Here is a 17,654-nt window from a genome sequence, read left to right on the forward strand (position 1 = left end):
GAAGCAGCTGCTCTAGAGCTGTTAGGTCTCCTTCGCAGGCGCTCGGGTGGCTGTTAGCAAATCCCACCCCTCCTGGCTGAGCCTTTGCTCGCCCACCTGTTCTGGTGAAACTGGAAAGGCCTCCGGGCCACCAGTAATCCTTCAATCATAAAAAAAAGGAAGTGTCGAAAGAGAGAGAGAGAGCGATCGAGACCGATTGAGAGAGAGTAAGACAGGGCGAACGTAGCATGAAGCAACTAGCCATGGAGTGAGAGTAGGGAGCAAGCAAGTGAGAAAGATCGAGAGAAAAAGTGAGACAGAATGCTCAGTTCCTACATACTTTAAAACATACGTATAAAGTATTTTATTTTTAATACAGCGCCTTCTGTGAGATGTTTTAATACTAACGTGTGTATGAAACCTCTTGTAGTGAATTTTAATTTAGGATATACGTGAAGTTAAAATATCAATTCACAGAGGGCGCTACCTCATACTATAAAAGGTGATTTATAATTATTTACTAATGACAAAATTTTACTAATAATATACTTAGACATTTAGGATAATTGTATTTTAATTTTTGAAGGTTTCACTTCTAACACGTGTGAATTGCACACATGTTATTTTTTTTATTGCCCTTGTAGGCAGACGAGCATACGGTCCACCTGATGGTCAGTGGTTACCGTCGCCTATGGACTTCAGCAATGCCAGGGGCAGAGCCAAGCCGCTGCCTACCGCTAAAGGTAACGGTAACGGCTTGACTGTGGTGTAACCACGGCCACCCGGTGCTTTTTATTACTTAATGGACGAGCTCACCATCTGGTGTCCAGTGTGTGTCCAGAACGTAAATACCGCCAATCACCTTGATATATGAGTTCTAAGGTCTCAGTATAGTTAAAACGGCTGCCCCGCCCTTTAAACCGAAACAAATTATTGCTTCACGGCAGAAATACACAGGATGGTGGTACCTACCCGTGCGGACTCACAAGACGTCCTACCACCAGTAATAACGCTAATTATAATTTTTACGAGTTTATTTGACGTAATAAAATGTTTACCGCGAAACTCATTTATTAAGTACGTGTATTTCATCAGAAAAAGTGGTACACGTCTGCGCGATTCGAACACCGGTGCATATCTAGATACGAATGCACCGGGGGTCCTTATCCATTAGGCCACGATGACTTATCTACTATATCACCGATAAATCGCGAACCCGTTAAATAATAATGCTTACAATGTGTATACATGTAGTATATATTTGATATTCCACCGGAGCAGATTTCATCCATACTATAAAACTGCTGGGCTTATCGACAGTGCGTCTCCAGAAGTCTTTTCTGCCACGTACCAACCGGCTATAGAATGAGCTCCCCTCCACGGTGTTTCCCGAGCGCTATGACATGTACTTCTTCAAACGAGGCTTGTGGAGGGTACCTAACGGTAGGCAGCGGCTTGGCTCTGCCCCTAACATTGCTGATGTCCACGAGTGACGGCAATCACTCACCATCAGGTGGGTCGTATAATCGTCTGCCTACAAAGGCAATACATAGGTACCTATCTACGGAAGTTTGTAACATCAATCTGTTGTTGATTGGAGTATAAAAAAAATGCGCGTTTTAAAAATTGCATCGTCAAATCTTATATCTTTAAACGAGCGATTCTTGTATATACTTATATATAATCTGAATCTCGGAAACGGCCCCAACGGTTTTCATAAAATTTAGTAAACAGGTGATTTCGGGGGCGATAAATCGATCTAGCTACGATTTATTGTCAGAAAATGTTGTATTCTTGGTCTAAACTTAAACCAAACACTCATTGGCTTCGGGTTGCTGAACAACGCCATCTGCTGAAGTAGCTTTAGTGCTATTGTGTCTTTAAAGCAGTTAGTTGCTAGTTGCTAGTTGCTCTCAATTAAGAAAATAGTATTATTATTCGCCAGTAGATGTCGGGAAGAGTCATATTTTTCTGTTTAAGCGGCAATATTGGGCTACGCAAACGCCACATTCTTGTTATTTTCTTTCAATAAAAAAAAAATGTATAAGTTGACTATCGATAAAGTTGATCATTGAAAACACGAATAAGATAAGATTTCTAAAAAACACAATTTATCATCCAGGTACTTATTATTATAAATGTAATTATTATATATTTAAAAACTTGTTATATATTTAAAGAAGTTTATTTATATCATTTATTTATTGACTCAGATGCGTCATCAATGCCTTTATCTGAAATTCGTATGAAACTTATTTCAGGTGGACACTAGCGACGACTCAAAGTCGTGCGGGCGCCCCTCCAGCAACCACAACAGTCTCTCCGGTGATGTAGCCGGCGTCATCCGAAGCCAAAAACGCTACGGCACCAGCCATTTCTTCTGGTCTCCCGAATCTTTTCAATGGGACATTCGATAGGCTCTTCTCCGCCCCAGCCTCGGAGTTTGTTATCTGAAACAGTCAAGATAACTTCACTTTATTTTAAAAATCTCCACCACCCGACCACTCCTGCTTCAGGAGTTTTCTCGTATGTTATTTAACGTCATTTTTTACTGGTGGTAGGACGTCTTGTGGGTCCGCACGGGTAGGTACCACCACCCTGCCTATTTCTGCCGTGAAGCAGTAATGCGTTTCGGTTTGAAGGGTGGGGCAGCCGTTGTAACTATACTTGGTACCTTGGAACTTATATCTCAAGGTGGGTGGTATATTTGCGTTGTAGATGTCTATGGGCTCCAGTAACCACTTAACACCAGGTGGGCTGTGAGCTCGTACACATCTAAGCAATAAAAAAAAATGGCTACCAACGATAGGGTAGGGCATAGAAAAGTTTTAATTACACAAATCTTTTTCTACCATTTTTAGTTGCTCTAGAATCTATATGGTTGAACGGGGTCACGGTTCATCTGATCTAAGCAATAAAATAAAAATAAATGCTGAACGGGTACCGGAGCTCATGGCCAACACAACGTGAGTGCCGCCACCCACATTGCGATATCAGATCGAAAGGTCGATTGTGTAGGTCAACATTTCGACATTTGTGCGACCCGCAGAGTATTTAAGACCATATCACGACATAAACAGAATAATAAATCCATAATACACCAATCAAGTCCGGTCGGCTTGGCTGGCCGATGTTTGATTTTACTTTGATCCGATCTGTAGCAAACAGAATTATACGCTGGGCCAATCTGAAGGTTTGCTGAATGTATCATCGAAATCGGACGAGCTGTTTCAGAGTCTTTAAGAAATATGCACACATCCACTTTTTTAAAAAGCTTTAGATGTATCCAGCAGTTTTTTCTCCATCGAAGACGTGTTTACTTCAAGCTAACAATGTTTTGGAAAGTATACGTATATTAAGCTACTTACCGCGGATGCGAACTTTGTGGCGACGATCCCGGGAGCGACGCAGTTCACTCTGATGTTCTCGTGTACTATTTCGTTGGCTATCGCCTTCGTAAGTCCAAGGAGCGTCGTTTTACTAACACCATAGGCACCTAGGGGCTGAATGCACCAGACTATTACCATAAACAGTGTTGCTAAATGGATATGAGGTGACGTTCAGTCTTTTCGTTTGGATCCCGGCTGCACAGGAGTACAGTGGTAAAAGTGAATGGTTAGCAAATACCGGCTAGTTATGGGCGACGCATGATTTGAGTCCAATTCGATCGCAACCACTATTCCGTATGAATCACTCCGCCAAACCCTCCGCGCAGAATTCGTTCATACTACTTGGAACGGGGGTATGTATCCTGATACCTTTTTTCGCTACCCGGAATCCAGTTTTGAAATGAAATCGCTTCATATGTGCTCCCCGAGCGTTGTAACATGGCCTTCTTCAAACGATATTTGCAGCGGTAGGCAGCGACTTGGCTTACGATATTTTTGTTCCACCTACCCGCGCCTAGGGAGTGCGTGGGATATATGACACTCGGCGGGAGGCGGTACTATGCCATGTTCTCATCAGTAATCTACACAATTTCCAAGTTTGATGATGATCCAAGAATTAAAAGAGAGGAAAATGGAATTGAGAGATTCAGCGAATTCTACCTTTTTTGCGTGGATGAATGCTTACGGCGCATCTGGTGGAAGAACGTATTGTAAACCCGCACAAGTCGATAATTAATTGAAACTCTGCCTCTATACTCAAGGTAACGACAGGACACACTGTTCTATGTATCTCTAGAGAATTAGAAGTGTATATACCTCCGTTGGTTGATACGCTGCAATCGAAGATATGAATACGATACTGCCCCCTCCTCTCTTGACCAGCTCCGGATACGCCTCTTTGGCCAACAGCCAGGAGCTTTTCACGTTAACGTCAAATATTTTGTCCCAGATTTGTTCGTCAGTCTATAAATAATTATTACCAAATTATAACGGAAAAGGTAACGCTCCCTGGCTAGGTGCGGTGACCTGCGAAGGGTGGCCAGGATGTGGATGAGAAGAGCCGAAGGCCCGTCTATGTGGCGTGAATTGGGAGGGACCTATGTCCAGCAGTGGACGACTATGGGCTGATGATGATGACCTAATTATATAGGTATATTTCGGGAAACTGACTAACCGTACAGCCATATAAATTAAGCACAGGTTAATAAAAACCAAACAAATATCCATTACTAATACAAAGCATGAGTAGATGGTGACCGAAAATAATTGAAATTAATGACTTAAAGTTTACAAAAAGCTGACGACATACAAAAATAGGATATATAGGATTGTTAAAAATAGAACGTATGAAAAGAGTTTGGAACGGAGCATTAAAGTGTGAGTGAGAGAGAACGATAAAATAGAGAATGACAGAAAAAAGGAAGATAGCGAAGATTATAATATGAGCAAGGCGTGAAAAAGGTGTCAATTAATTTTTAATTATTACAATAATGAAGATTTTGAAAAAGCGCAAAAAAGCAATGTCTTTTGTTTATGTGTCACGATCCAAATTCTACATATATTTTGTAATACACAAACCACTCCTAAAATGCTTTTCTAAAAATTTCTTTTTTATAATTAATCTGCTAAACTATGACGGAAGCCATTATTGAAGTGCCAACCACCTTTAGGGATTACCGAGCGGTTTGATTAAGAACAAACAAAATCAATCGTATGCATGAAGGTAGGTATTTCAAGACACGAAATCTGGTACATCTGGTTCTTGCGTGTGCAAATTGTCAATATGACCAGGGGTCTTGAAGTCAGCGAGAATGACGTTCAAAGATATATGTAATTACATTCAAACAAACATACCGAGATAATAAGAGCGTGTTAAAACTAAAACGCTTCTTACATCTAAGATCGGAGCCACCGCTGGATTGACCGCAGCGTTTGATACCAGGATATCCACTCCGCCAAACTTACTTGTGGCCTGTAATAATAACGTATCGTACATTGAGTGACGCCTTGTAAATATTAAAATACAGGTATCCTCCTATAACACGGTAGATACTGCTACTTACTGGGGTTCGGGATAAAAAAAATACCAAAGTACAACTTAAAACTTTATTTATCACTTAGAACACACACACAAATACTTTAAAATTCTCAATTCGCTTCTTCCGCTTCGCTTCAGGTGATCCGTTCGCTGTTTCGCCTCGAGTAGTTCCGATTACTGACTGACTGCGTGCCATCCCTGCAACGCTTTTATAGTCGATACGCCATCCCTAGAATTGTCGAGAATATTCCACACAAGTCGAGTATTGTGTTTCCGCTATCTGACAATAGATGGCGTTGTACTTCTCGAGCGCTCTAGGTCCTTCGATATTCGTTTGACTATCGGCGATAGATGTCGTTACTCTAACCGAGAAGTATAACGCCATCTATTGTCAGATAGGGGAAACTACTACTAGAGATGTGTGGAATATTCTCGATAATTCTAGGGATGAGGTATCGGCTATAAATGCTTTACAGAGGTGGCAAGCAGTCAGTTAGTAATCAGAACTACTTGAAGTGAAACAGAAAACGGATCACCTGAAGCGAAGCGGAAGAAGCGAATTGAGAATTTTAAAGTATATGTGAAGTGTTCTAGGTGTTGAATACAGTTTTAATTTGTACTTCGGTATATTTTTTATTTATTCCGAACCCCAGCGCGTAACGGTAATTTTCTATATAATTTTAAACAAAAATCTCGTTATCGTGTTGTAGAAATACCGTGTTATAAGAAGGTTTTGGGGATTTTTTCATTCCGTGTTAGAATCGAACCATGTTACCGGTTGTCGTTACCATGTTATCGATAAGCTTAACCAAATGTGTGGCAGTCGTGGAGCTCCTAACTACTAGACAGAGGTCCTGGATTCGAATACTTCTTTGAGCCACCGGAATAGAGCTCATCCCTACCACTCCAAACTGCTTCTTGAGACTTCATGAGACTGTAACCCGTTCTGTTTTGAGAGTACAGCCACAAGCACAAGATGTCTATGAGCTAAGTCATCGAATACATCGGGCGTCTTCTTTAGGATTTAGCAACGAATTTCTTGCACACTATTACATATCCTTCTAAAGCCTAGGCTTCGCCAAAACGCTGTGTGGTAACTGGTAGGCAACGGACGCGCTGTGCCCGGACGTTATGACCAGGGCCCTGAAACTACGATACTTTAAGACAAAAAATTTTTGTTCGGAAAATAGCGACCTCTTGTAGCGGATGCCCCTAAACTTATATGTTGTTAAAGTTAAAGTATAACTAAACATAGAAAATAATTTTTTTTACTAAATCATAAAAGTCTTTATTTGTTATAGACAAAGTGATTAAATTTTATCAATTTGTGGTTCCTGAAAATTCACAAAATCCTTCATTAAAAATAAAATATAGGATAGGTAATATGCTACCGCCATCTACAGGAGCAATGAGAAACTAATCGTAATGAAGCCATCTAGTGGCCGACGCCCGCAAACATTTTTGTTGAGCGCTTGAGTTGCTTATCTATAACAATTTTTTGTGTATTATCTATAGTTATGACGGTCTGGTCGTTTGTCTTTGAATCATATTAAAAACCTTACCACTTCAAATAATCGTCTCCTTTGTTCATGATTGGCGACGTGACAGACGACTCCTTCCACTGTAATGCCCTCGTCGCGGAGGCTCCGCACTGCTTTCCCAACGTTGCTCTCTTTCCGGCTGCAGATGACTACGGAAGCACCTTCACTTCCCAGCCTCTTAGCTATTGCGTACCCAATTCTAAAACAAGCTCTAGTTAATAGGGCTCCAAAATACGACATTCTGAAGAAACCGGTTAGTGTAAACTGAGCAATTCCGATCCGGTGGTAGGTTCAGCTCTTGCTAGGGCCAGTGTGAGCAAATCCTCCCAGGTCTGAGCCCCGTGAGCTTACCTACCAAACCGCGTAGTTGGAATAGCCCTCAAGGCTACCAGCAATTAGGGAGGATACAAATTTAATCTAAAACGTTTTTTTAAGTTGTGAACTTTGTAACTATAACTATATTATATAGTGAGAAGCAACCAACGCTTCGCTATACATTTAAACGTAACATCCGGCCTTGGTATCCCATCCCCCCACAGTGTTTCCCGAGCGCTATGACACGTCCTTCTTCAAACGAGGCTTGTGGAGAGTATTAAGCGGTAGGCAGCGGCTTGGCTCTGCCCCTGGCATTGCTGAAGTCCATGGGCGACGGTAACCACTCACCATCGGGTGGGCCGTATGCTCGTCGCCTACAAGGGCAATAAATAAATAAAAAACTATGTATGTCAGTCTCCAGTACCCATAACACAGGGAAACTTAATTTGGGGCTGGATAATCGGACGTGATTCTAGTTTTATTTTAATATGTTTTTTTTTAATGCTTAGTTGGGTGGACGAGCACACAGCCCACCTGGTGTTAAGTGGTTACTGGAGTCCATAGACATCCACAACGTAAATGCACCACTCACCTTGAGATATAAGTTCTAAGGTCTCAAGTGCCTATAGTTACAACGGCTGCCCCGCCCTTCAAACCGAAACGCATTACTTTTTCACGGTAGAAATAGGCGGGGCGGTGGTACCCACCCGCGCGGACTCACAAGAGGTCCTACCACCAGTAATTACGCAAATTATAATTTTGCGGGTTTGATTTTTATTACACGATGTTATTCCTTCACCGTGGAAGTCAATCGCGAACATTTTTTGAGTAAACAAGTGTGTGTAAACAATTCACACGGTAAAATCCTAAAATGAGAATATCAATTCTACATCACAATCACGACTATTAAGCGAAGACAAACCTATGAAAATTCAACTGAGAAATCAACAAATAAGTTCCATTCAATTGTCTGTTGTACAAAAAAACGAAACGATTGACCTTTGAACCGAAGCAAGGCCGTTAGCTTCCCTCCTAATTGATAAATGACGTTTTGTCTATAGATTTTGAGACATCTTAATCCCCACTTACCCTTCAGTCGATGCTGTTACAATAGCCACCTTCCCACTGAACCGACCGCCCTGAATTGCACGAACAGGGTTTGCTGAAGTTGACATGTTAAAATCTTACTAATCAATGAAACAACGGACCTCTTAGTACCACTATAACAACAAAACAAAACTAGTTTGTTATTATTCGTCCCGAATACCACATAGTTTGATTTACACGATGTTCCCTGCGTATCTCTTTATCACAGATAAACAGCATAGATTACGGCAAGTTCAAGATAGAATCTGTCAAATTAAATGATGTAATTTGTTTTTTATTAAGTCGCTGTTAAATAAATGTTTCACGATTTTTTATCGATAACTAGATACTAATAATCGATTTCATTTAAAACCCGCGCCATGATGATTTGATGGGAACTTTTTTTTTGCATATATGGGTAGACGACCTTACAGCCTACCTGGTGTTAAGTGGTTACTGGAGCCCATAGACGTTTACAACGTAAAAGTCGCCACATACCTTGATGTATGAGTTCCAAGGTCTCAGTATAGTTACAACGGCTGCCCCACCCTTCAAACTGAAACGCATTACTGCTTCACGGCAGAAATAGGCAGGGTGGTGGTACCTACCCGTGAGGACTCACCAGAGGTCCTACCTAGCGGGTTTGATTTTTATTACACGATGTTATTCCTTCACCGTGGAAGCCGTTCGTGAAAATTTGTTGAGTACGTATTTCATTATAAAAATTGGTACCCGCCAGTGGGATTCGAACACCGGTGCATCGCTAAATGAATCGTCTCATCGTTTGAAACAGTACAGGTGTTTGTAAAATAGTATGTCTATGCAAGTTCTCTGTGTAAGTATATCCCTACCTAAACGTTGATAGCCTAAGAAACTATTCCAACTAGCTCACGGTGATAACCTGAGCGAGTTACTGACACTGATTCTAGAGCAGTGGTTCGTTGAATCTACCATTGGATCAGAACCGCGACCCACTGAGAAGATCCGGCGAAGAAGCTCAGTGGCTAAGTGTCTGTATAACGTACTCGCTTTGGGAGCCAAATATAAACCACAAGGTAAAAGCGTGTAGGAGTAGTAACCGGCAGTGATCCGGGTCGCATGCCCGTATCGACTTCTCAATATCCGGTTGAACTTTGTAGGTTTTGTAGGCAGCGGCTTGGCTTTGCCCCTAGCATTGCTGGAGTCCATGAACGACGGTTACCACTCACCATCAGGTGGGCCGTATGCTCGTCTACCTACAAGGGCAATAAAAAAAGAACTATCCGCATATCATTGGGAAACAAATAAATGAAAATCATCATCATCATCATCTTGGGCCTTACAGCCCGGGGTGGGCCTTAGCCTGGTCCAGTATGTCTCTCCAGACTGCTCTGTTCAGGGCTTTCTCCTTCCAGTTCCTGACACCGATAACTTTGAGACCGTGCTCGACGCCATCTAACCATCAGATTTTGGGTATACCACGACTCCTGGGGCCCTCTGGTTTTCCATATAGTAATGAAATGAAAATGCCTCCCTCAAAATGACACATTAATTTATTTCAAACCTTAAATTACAATGCTTTAAGTACATACATGCAAGCAAACATCAAGAATAATTATTTATATAAATAGTTTTGTGAGTTCGTACGTGAATTGCGGCACCGCAGTGGATACGCTTAGGTGCAAGCGACACAGTGCCCGGATAACTTGAGACAACAAAAGCTTGGATGTGTTTGGAATAAATAACATCCTGGGTTTGTTTCATTAAAATATACGTCGAAAAATGATAATTGGTGAGCTTGTTTTGTATCGCACGCAATGTACATCTATCTTTTATAAGACGCGCTGGGGTCGACGACCTAGGGGGAACGCAGAGGTCGAATTAGCACGTGCTACATTGCCGCGTGATATCGACTTACTAAATCGACTAATATCTGTTGTTTGTTTGAACAATGTTTTCTGATTATGTTATGCTAGAACTCACACATGTATCGGCACACTCTTTCAGGAAACTGGTATAAACTCGGACGTCACTTAAGAAATATCAAGGATTATATTTATATTAAACGTTTAGAATTCATCAAAAAAACTTACACAAATAAAAATTACAAAATACAAAATAATTTCTAAAACAGTGAAGTAAAAATAAAATATATCTTAGAACAATAAAACTATAATTAAAAAATGGTATATTCATTTGTAGAATCATTGAACGATATACAAAAAAAGCACCATTATTTTTTGTTTTTGTCTCCTAATAAATTAAAATACATGGACGGATATGCAGAGATTCTGGTTAAAAACAATTTAAAATCACTTAACTTAAAAAACAATTATCATTTAATTAATACTTTGTACCTTTGAACGTAGACAAAGTGTAGGCGAGGGTTATAACACAGTTCCCAGGCCCGGCGTACTGGCAAATTTACTGGTGGTAGGACCTATTGTGGGTCCGCGCGGGTAGGTACCACCACCCCGCCTATTTCTGCCGTGAAGCGTTTCGGTTTGAAGGGTGGGGCAGCTGTTGTAACTATACTTGAGACCTTAGAACTTATATCTCAAGGTTGGTGGCGCATTTATGTTGTAGATGTCTATGGGCTCCAGTAACTACTTAACACCAGGTGGGTGGCGAGATCGTCCACCCATCAAGCAATAAAAAAATTAAAATACAACTCCAGGTTCGACAACGAACAAACTGACAAACCGTCGAAGCTATCCTGATCAAATTTGTCCTTTAAGCTCTTAAGCTATACTCAATCGATTGAGATGAAGCTCGTTGCAGTTTCAGTTAGCTTCGACCCTACCGAAGACTTCCAAGACCTTCGAAGACTCTATTGTGTACCAGCTGTCCTTTACGTGGTATGTATGGGAATGACACGACATCTATTCATCATCCTCCTATCCAGTTATCCTGCTGAATAACGGACGAGGCTCTGGCGACCGGCTGATAGTGGTATGGCGCAGTCTGAACTTGACACAACTAAACCTGATCACCGACTTGCAGCAGTGTCAGTGGTTTAAAAAAGAGCTGCGTCTCCGACGATCTCCAACATGCCTACCCAGTGTGGAGATTATGGACATTTCCTCCATGAAAGAAATGAAAGACAAATATGACGGTCCCTAGTTGCCGGTCGCTCTGCTGTTCCTAGTCACGGTAGCGACGATGGTGGAGGGTTCTAAGAATCCCCGGGTTGCGGTAGGGACAAGCCTATGTCCAGCAGTGGACGACTGGGCTGATGACGACGATGATGATGTCCTTCACACCAGAATGCACGACTGCTTAGTGGCAGAAGTAAACAGGATGGCGGTGCCTACCCGCGCGGACTATTAGCACGCCTCTAGCCTCTACCACGAATATTTCAACAATATTGTCTGCGGTAGTCAGTGTTTCAACTATAATTATAAGTATATTTACGGTTTAATCTGGCGTTTTTTGATTATCATTATGTTACTACGATCGTTTTAAAGTTTTGCATGGTCACCGATGATTGTCGGTGTTGTCCATCGACAGCTCAATATCGCGTTGACTACCGTCATAATTGTCTATTAAAAATATTTATAGATTATTTTTTTTAGCTCAAGACCGGAATATATCCATATTGTGAAGTTGAAGACTCAAGTCGAGCAAACTGTCTGACCCAAAGATGCTGTTAGTCCGTACCGTGTGTAATTAATCGACAAACTTTCCGCGCGAGATTAAGCCGTCAAAATAATCCTAATTGTGTCCACGAGGCGACAGTCGAACGGTAACACTACACGCATTAGCCTCCGTGTTTACCCTGATTTGTATATTAATAAAATTAAACACTCTTGTGTGTGTGAAACTTTAGTGGTATGAGAGTCCCGTGTTGACATGGTCACTTGCAAAACAACCGCCATTTGTCATACACTTATTTATCTCATCGTGTCGCATCGTCAAATGTAGACATTCTGCAAATGAATTCAACTCTAACGCTAATAATAATGAAATTACAACATTTTGAATACATCTGTAAATCAAGATTTAGAAATTGGTATATACAAATTTTATTTAATTGTTTTTTTTTTGTTTTTTTTGTTTCAAACATAATCTAATGTTATTTTTATAAAATTTCATCCTTACTTATGTAAATTTATGGTATATATTATAATATTTAATTTGTCGCATCGGTGGATTCCCAAATATAATATAAAAATAATAATAATTCAAAGTTTGTGATGTGAAATTTCCTTGTCAACTTTCAAATTATGAAATGTTTAATTTCAAAACCAATATTAAGGACACACGTTTTTCGAAACACGTCACTGAACTTATACATCAAAAGAGTTTAATTACTAAATGAAGTGAATGTTAAAGTGAAAGTGAGAAAATGTGTTATTATATTTAATGATTTCTCCTGCTAGGGCTGGTCTTAACAATGTCCTCAGATTAGAGCCCTGTGAGCTCACCTACTGGTTCGGTGACGGTGGCATAGTCCTCAAAGACTACCAGTTGAGGAGGAAAAAAGAGGGGTGAAAGATTCGATATTATTATATATTTATAAATATCTATCGCCCGTCTCTCTCGCACCCTGATCGCACTGATGTTCGTCAATATACACAATATTTTCGATAAAAATTTCAATCGACATCCCTATTTGACAACGCTGTTACAATAGCGCATGCACAGCGAGACCTCAAGCGCAGACCTCAACAAAATAAACAGAATAAGCCGTCAGCGCGGATTCCCCGCTGCCGCAGCGCGAGTTTTATTATTAAAAGCTGACTGACACGTGCGTTTTGCAGTATTGAAATATAAAAAAAAAATGATGTATATTTTTTTCAAGGTGTTCAGATTTGTCCGTGTTCCTCGAAGTAAATCTTCTGTGAATTCGAGAGCATAAATCCTAAATCAGTTGACAGTGTCTTTAGATTGCGAAGAAGTACGTAAGACCATTATCTCTCTCAATTGGCTGTCAAAGAAATTTCACTTGCATTACACGTGCGACCAGCATACGTCTTCTTCTATTCTTTAACTTCCTTCTGGCCGGGCTGGTCCGTGTAGACTATTTCAGCGTACTCCGTTGACGGTGGAGGGGGCTTATCTGCTGAAGTCTGATCTCCGAGAGCTAATTCAGCGTAAATCACGCCTTTCTTCTCTTCTGATTGTGACTGAAACACATAATTATGTTTGTTTGAGAGACAATTCGGAACCATCTGATACTAGACGGTTAAACTGAGACTAGGAATAGAATAGAAGTAGATAGAGAAGGAGCTCTGTCAGTCTCCTATAGGCCACAGAATTGTTCGCGCGAAGACCGCGAAGATGCCGTCGTCATTAAGGCTGTCAGAGTTTGTATCCGATCCCACAATACGGCCTATGCGCCACAAAAGATCTCAAGACCTCTCAACAACTAAGGCCCGGTCCTACACTAAGCTTACCTCAGCGTCATGAGCGTCGGTGGCCTGGACGCGATCCTTGGCGCGCGGTATGACGGCCCTCACCCGCGCCCCCAGCGCCGCCAGCCGCGACCTCCCTGCGCCGGCCGCGCTCTCCGTGTCGCTACTGACAAGTGCCCACTGCTTAGTGCTTACCGTAACTAAAGCACCAAAACCGAACCAAAGCAGTTTAGGTAGGTAGCGGCTTGGCTGTCTCTAGCATTGCTGACGTCCATGAGCAACAGTAACCACTCATCACCAGGTCATTTCCCTACATGGGTAACACACAAACCAGCCTTCAGATAAAACGTGGCTCTTCAAACCTTCATCTTGGTGTGCCGGTGATTAGCGTCGACTGTCTATCAATCAGTAAAACTAGCAGTGTTTAATACGTGAATCAACTCTTTACAAACACATGCTGGTACAGTGAGGGTACACATGCACATCAACAACCCACCTCCACCAGTCCACGTGGAAGTGTCCAGGGTGTATTGGGAACCATTCCGAAACTGAAGACAGACAATAAAACTAGCGACGTGCACTTTACAAGTTGCGAATGATTTTGTGTTGTTCTTTTTTCACAGCAAGCAATGTAACGCAATAAGAAACGTCAGACGCGTGAGACGCGCGCTCAAGCTATAGACTGCGGGTAGTCAATGAAATGAAGAAAAAACTGTTTTTATTACTATTCGCATCTTTAGGGTAGGATAGGGTTCTGAAGTTCACGTTTCTCAGTGGAATATGCAGATCAATTAGATGTACACAAGTAAAGCTTAACTGTTACAGCTCAGATAAAGCTCTTCGTGATGATTAGGAAAAAAATATCGCGAGGTTCTAAGTCAGATCCTTCAGGAAGACGGAGGTTGGAGAACTAGAAACAACTCATCGATAGTTACAGTTCTCACCAAGCGAAATGGGATCAAGCTGAGATACTCTATGAGGTTCTGAGTGTCCACCAACCGGTATTGGTGGTACTCTCTATTGTCATCATCATTTCGTGTTAAAGAACAGTTCCCTTCACCGTGCATCAAGTTTACCAAACAGGTGTTAGTATTACCACTTACGAAGAAGGAACCACTTAGGACTTCATTGATGGAGTCCAACAAGAAGCCTTAAGAGAAACTCGCTTTAGAAAGACCTCTACACATGACTGCAGCAAGAGTACACGGTAGTGGCCTGTAGCCACAATAAATATAGCCATAACGAAAGGTCGCATTCGATCCCCCCCTCTGAACAGGTTGTCTGAGGGTCCTTGTTTCTTAAGCATGTGCTACAGCGGATGCCTTCTAATAATAAAGTGCAAATGACAAAGCAGCACACGGTGCGGTAACCTGGACACAACGTACGTCGGAGACGACAGAGGCAGCCCCGACTCTATGAGGACGTCCCCCGCCGGCGTCCTTCAGAAATACGCAGTTTATTTACATTACAATAATATATACATATGCTTAAAGACATGCGCGAGGCTGACTAGAGCGAAAGGACTTTTCAGATAACACAGAATTTTAACAAAAGAAGTAAAGCGAAATGAAACGAGAATATCATCAATGTTGTCGAAGGTAATTAAAAAAGTACTGATTGGATCTTGAAATTTAAATGGGAACACGCGAGAAGCATCTCGTTTGAAATAAGAATCGCCAAATTCGATTCATTTAAAAGAGAGTTCTGATACATAAAAACAATACGGACCTAATGAAAACCTCCCTCCGAAATAATATTGGCATACTTTTGCCCGATTCATTGTCTATTGATGTCTAGTTTTAAATCAGGTTTATAAATAGGGCCATAAATTTACTAACTCAAGTACCCCCTACTAGAATCATGACTAAATCTTAACATTAAAACTAAAAAAATAAAATCAGGTTGGATTTTGGGTGAATATTGTCCGGCAAGTGGGCCACTCGTACCGAGAAAAACTCGGCGCGTAATTACACTAGTCTGACGGAAATATGGATCACCCATTCTCTCCTAAAGTTAACTTTAGAAACAAATTTGTCGTCACTACCCAGACGCACCCAGATGCACGGATGGGCAATATCCAACAAGGATTAGTCACGTTATTGATTGGGATATATATTGCGAATACTTCTATTGCTTCTGCACATAAAAGGTATTGCATGCTCGAATCTGATTGACGGCTTATGATGAAATACTCAAAGAAGTCACCGATAGACAACCGCAGATGCGGTACCTACCCGAGCTGGCTCACAATGCGCCCTAATACCAGACCATGGTCACCTCATATCAAGCTCTTTCTGCCTGACCCTGGGTCAAGAGACGAACAAATTTGTTTGCCCTATATTTTTGAACATATGTAAATCAATCTGTTAGCACAAAGTCAGGGTTGAAGGTCACGACTATGAGGTGTGAGGCACATGTATAGAGGAAGAGGAGGATATATGTCTTTGGTACACATAATACATGGAATTGCAGCTTGGAACCAGACGACTTTGTATAATGTGTGCCCACTGAATTTCTCGCCAGATCTTATCAGTGGGTCGCGATTCTGATACGGTGGTAGATTATTAGTTTGCTCTTACGAGGGCTGGTGTTAGCAAATTCTCTGAGGTTGAGCTCGTGAGCTCACCTACCGGTCAAGGCGTAGCTGAAATAGCCTCTTAAGCTACCAGCGAATAGGTAGACAGGAAAGAAAATGTATAATGTGTGCCACATAATAAACTTCATTAACATATTTTCTGGTATAAGCTGAATTTATACGTACGATTCTCCGGAGTTTTTGGCGAGCTCGCGACCGCGACCTGGGGACAGACAACAGTTGGTTCAGCCGATACGTGGTCAAGCCTGCGCAACGCACCGACGTACAATTCACACATCACGTTTATTATTATATATATTATGCAGATCTCTTTCTGTGTGAGACAAGGTTGCAATTATCGTTCATATCGACGGTTGAAAGGTTGTTTAGTTTTAGGGTCATTTCGCTTAGCACGCGACTTTTATCTTTGTAATCAAAGGTCCGTTTTATTTGGTATCAGCATCAAAAATTTGATGTTTTTTCTTAAAACTTAATTGAAGTTCAATTAAGTTTAACTATTCAAATAGCTGAAGAAGTTTTTTTTTTCAATTAGAGTTGTTCAATTAGGAATAGAATCTATAATCTGACGAAGCGTGTTGCGGATAATAATATGTACTTTTAGGTTATTAAACGACCTTGCATTTAGATTTAATAAATTTATAAAGTATAGAAAATAATAGAATAGGTACATTAGGAAAAAAGTTCTAAAGTGACACATAAAAAATAACCTTCTCATTTTTTGGAGTCAAAGAGATCTTACCTTCCCTTCTCTTCTCAAGGCTGTGCCCTTCGTTGGAACCGCTAGAGATAACATTTAATATTTTGACATTCGACCCCTGAGTGGTTGTTGTACTTCAATTCGTAAATCTAGGTATTGCTTTGATGATTTGTTTTACTATGTCTATCTTTGTATATGGCAACACTGAAATGCAATTCCTGTGTCATGTAAATAAAAAAATGACATTTAATTTACCTTAAAAAAGGTATAGGTATTCTTTTTTTCTTTATGTAACAGTTTTTGAGATAACATACTCGCTACTATGTCGCAAAATTTTAATAAATAAAAACGGGTTAAATCGTTTGAAAATAAAACAAAGTGATTCTTAATCAATAAATATTTTAATATTTAAGTCGAAAGTGGTGGTTCAAGGGCAGTAAGTTGTCACATTAATTATAATTTATAAACATTCATAAGTAGCAGTATCACACGCTTAAACGAGTTTCACTTGATTTTAAGAAAAACATTCCGAGATAGAAAACACACACAAAAAGCTTTCCTTCCAACCTTAAATGCATGATTACCAGACTCTGAGAATGAAAGAGCAAGAAATTAAAAGATTGCCAGCCTGTGAACAAAATTTTCCTATTTTTTTCGGCACATTGTGATTGATTACT

General features: G+C 40.8%; 2 protein-coding genes across 14 annotated transcripts in view; both read right to left on the minus strand.

The window, feature by feature from the left end:
- Nucleotides 1–2,142: 2,142 nt before the first annotated feature.
- LOC114252238 (dehydrogenase/reductase SDR family member 4) lies at nt 2,143–8,674 on the minus strand. 2 transcript variants are annotated; one of them, XM_089737447.1, is made up of 6 exons: nt 8,352–8,663; nt 6,969–7,146; nt 5,263–5,340; nt 4,185–4,331; nt 3,348–3,482; nt 2,143–2,429 (listed from the first exon to the last, which is right to left on the minus strand). In XM_089737447.1, exons 1-6 carry the CDS (start codon nt 8,435–8,437, stop codon nt 2,259–2,261), a joined length of 795 nt encoding a protein of 264 aa, XP_089593573.1. In that variant the 5' UTR covers nt 8,438–8,663; the 3' UTR covers nt 2,143–2,258. The 2 variants fall into 2 exon arrangements, with proteins under 2 accessions (XP_089593573.1, XP_089593574.1); XM_089737448.1 differs by lacking the exon at nt 4,185–4,331 and having other exon boundaries at nt 8,352–8,674.
- Nucleotides 8,675–9,862: 1,188 nt separating this feature from the next.
- Nucleotides 9,863–17,654, minus strand: part of Fas3 (fasciclin 3) — an 87,274-nt gene continuing 79,482 nt past the window's right edge. For 4 of the 12 annotated variants that reach the window (XM_028178150.2, XM_089737450.1, XM_089737453.1 and 1 more), the window contains 4 exons: nt 16,446–16,482; nt 15,070–15,123; nt 13,727–13,850; nt 9,863–13,456 (listed from right to left, as the gene is read on the minus strand). In XM_028178150.2, the coding sequence (XP_028033951.2) occupies nt 13,310–13,456; nt 13,727–13,850; nt 15,070–15,123; nt 16,446–16,482 (362 nt within the window). In that variant the 3' untranslated portion in view covers nt 9,863–13,309. The remainder of the gene's footprint in view (nt 13,457–13,726; nt 13,851–15,069; nt 15,124–16,445; nt 16,483–17,654) is intronic. The other 8 variants (XM_089737458.1, XM_089737455.1, XM_089737459.1 and 5 more) reach the window with 4 other exon arrangements.

The sequence above is a fragment of the Bombyx mandarina genome, chromosome 23 (genome assembly GCF_030267445.1).
Source record: "Bombyx mandarina strain Sakado chromosome 23, ASM3026744v2".
In the NCBI taxonomy this organism is placed as follows: Eukaryota; Metazoa; Arthropoda; class Insecta; order Lepidoptera; family Bombycidae; genus Bombyx; species Bombyx mandarina.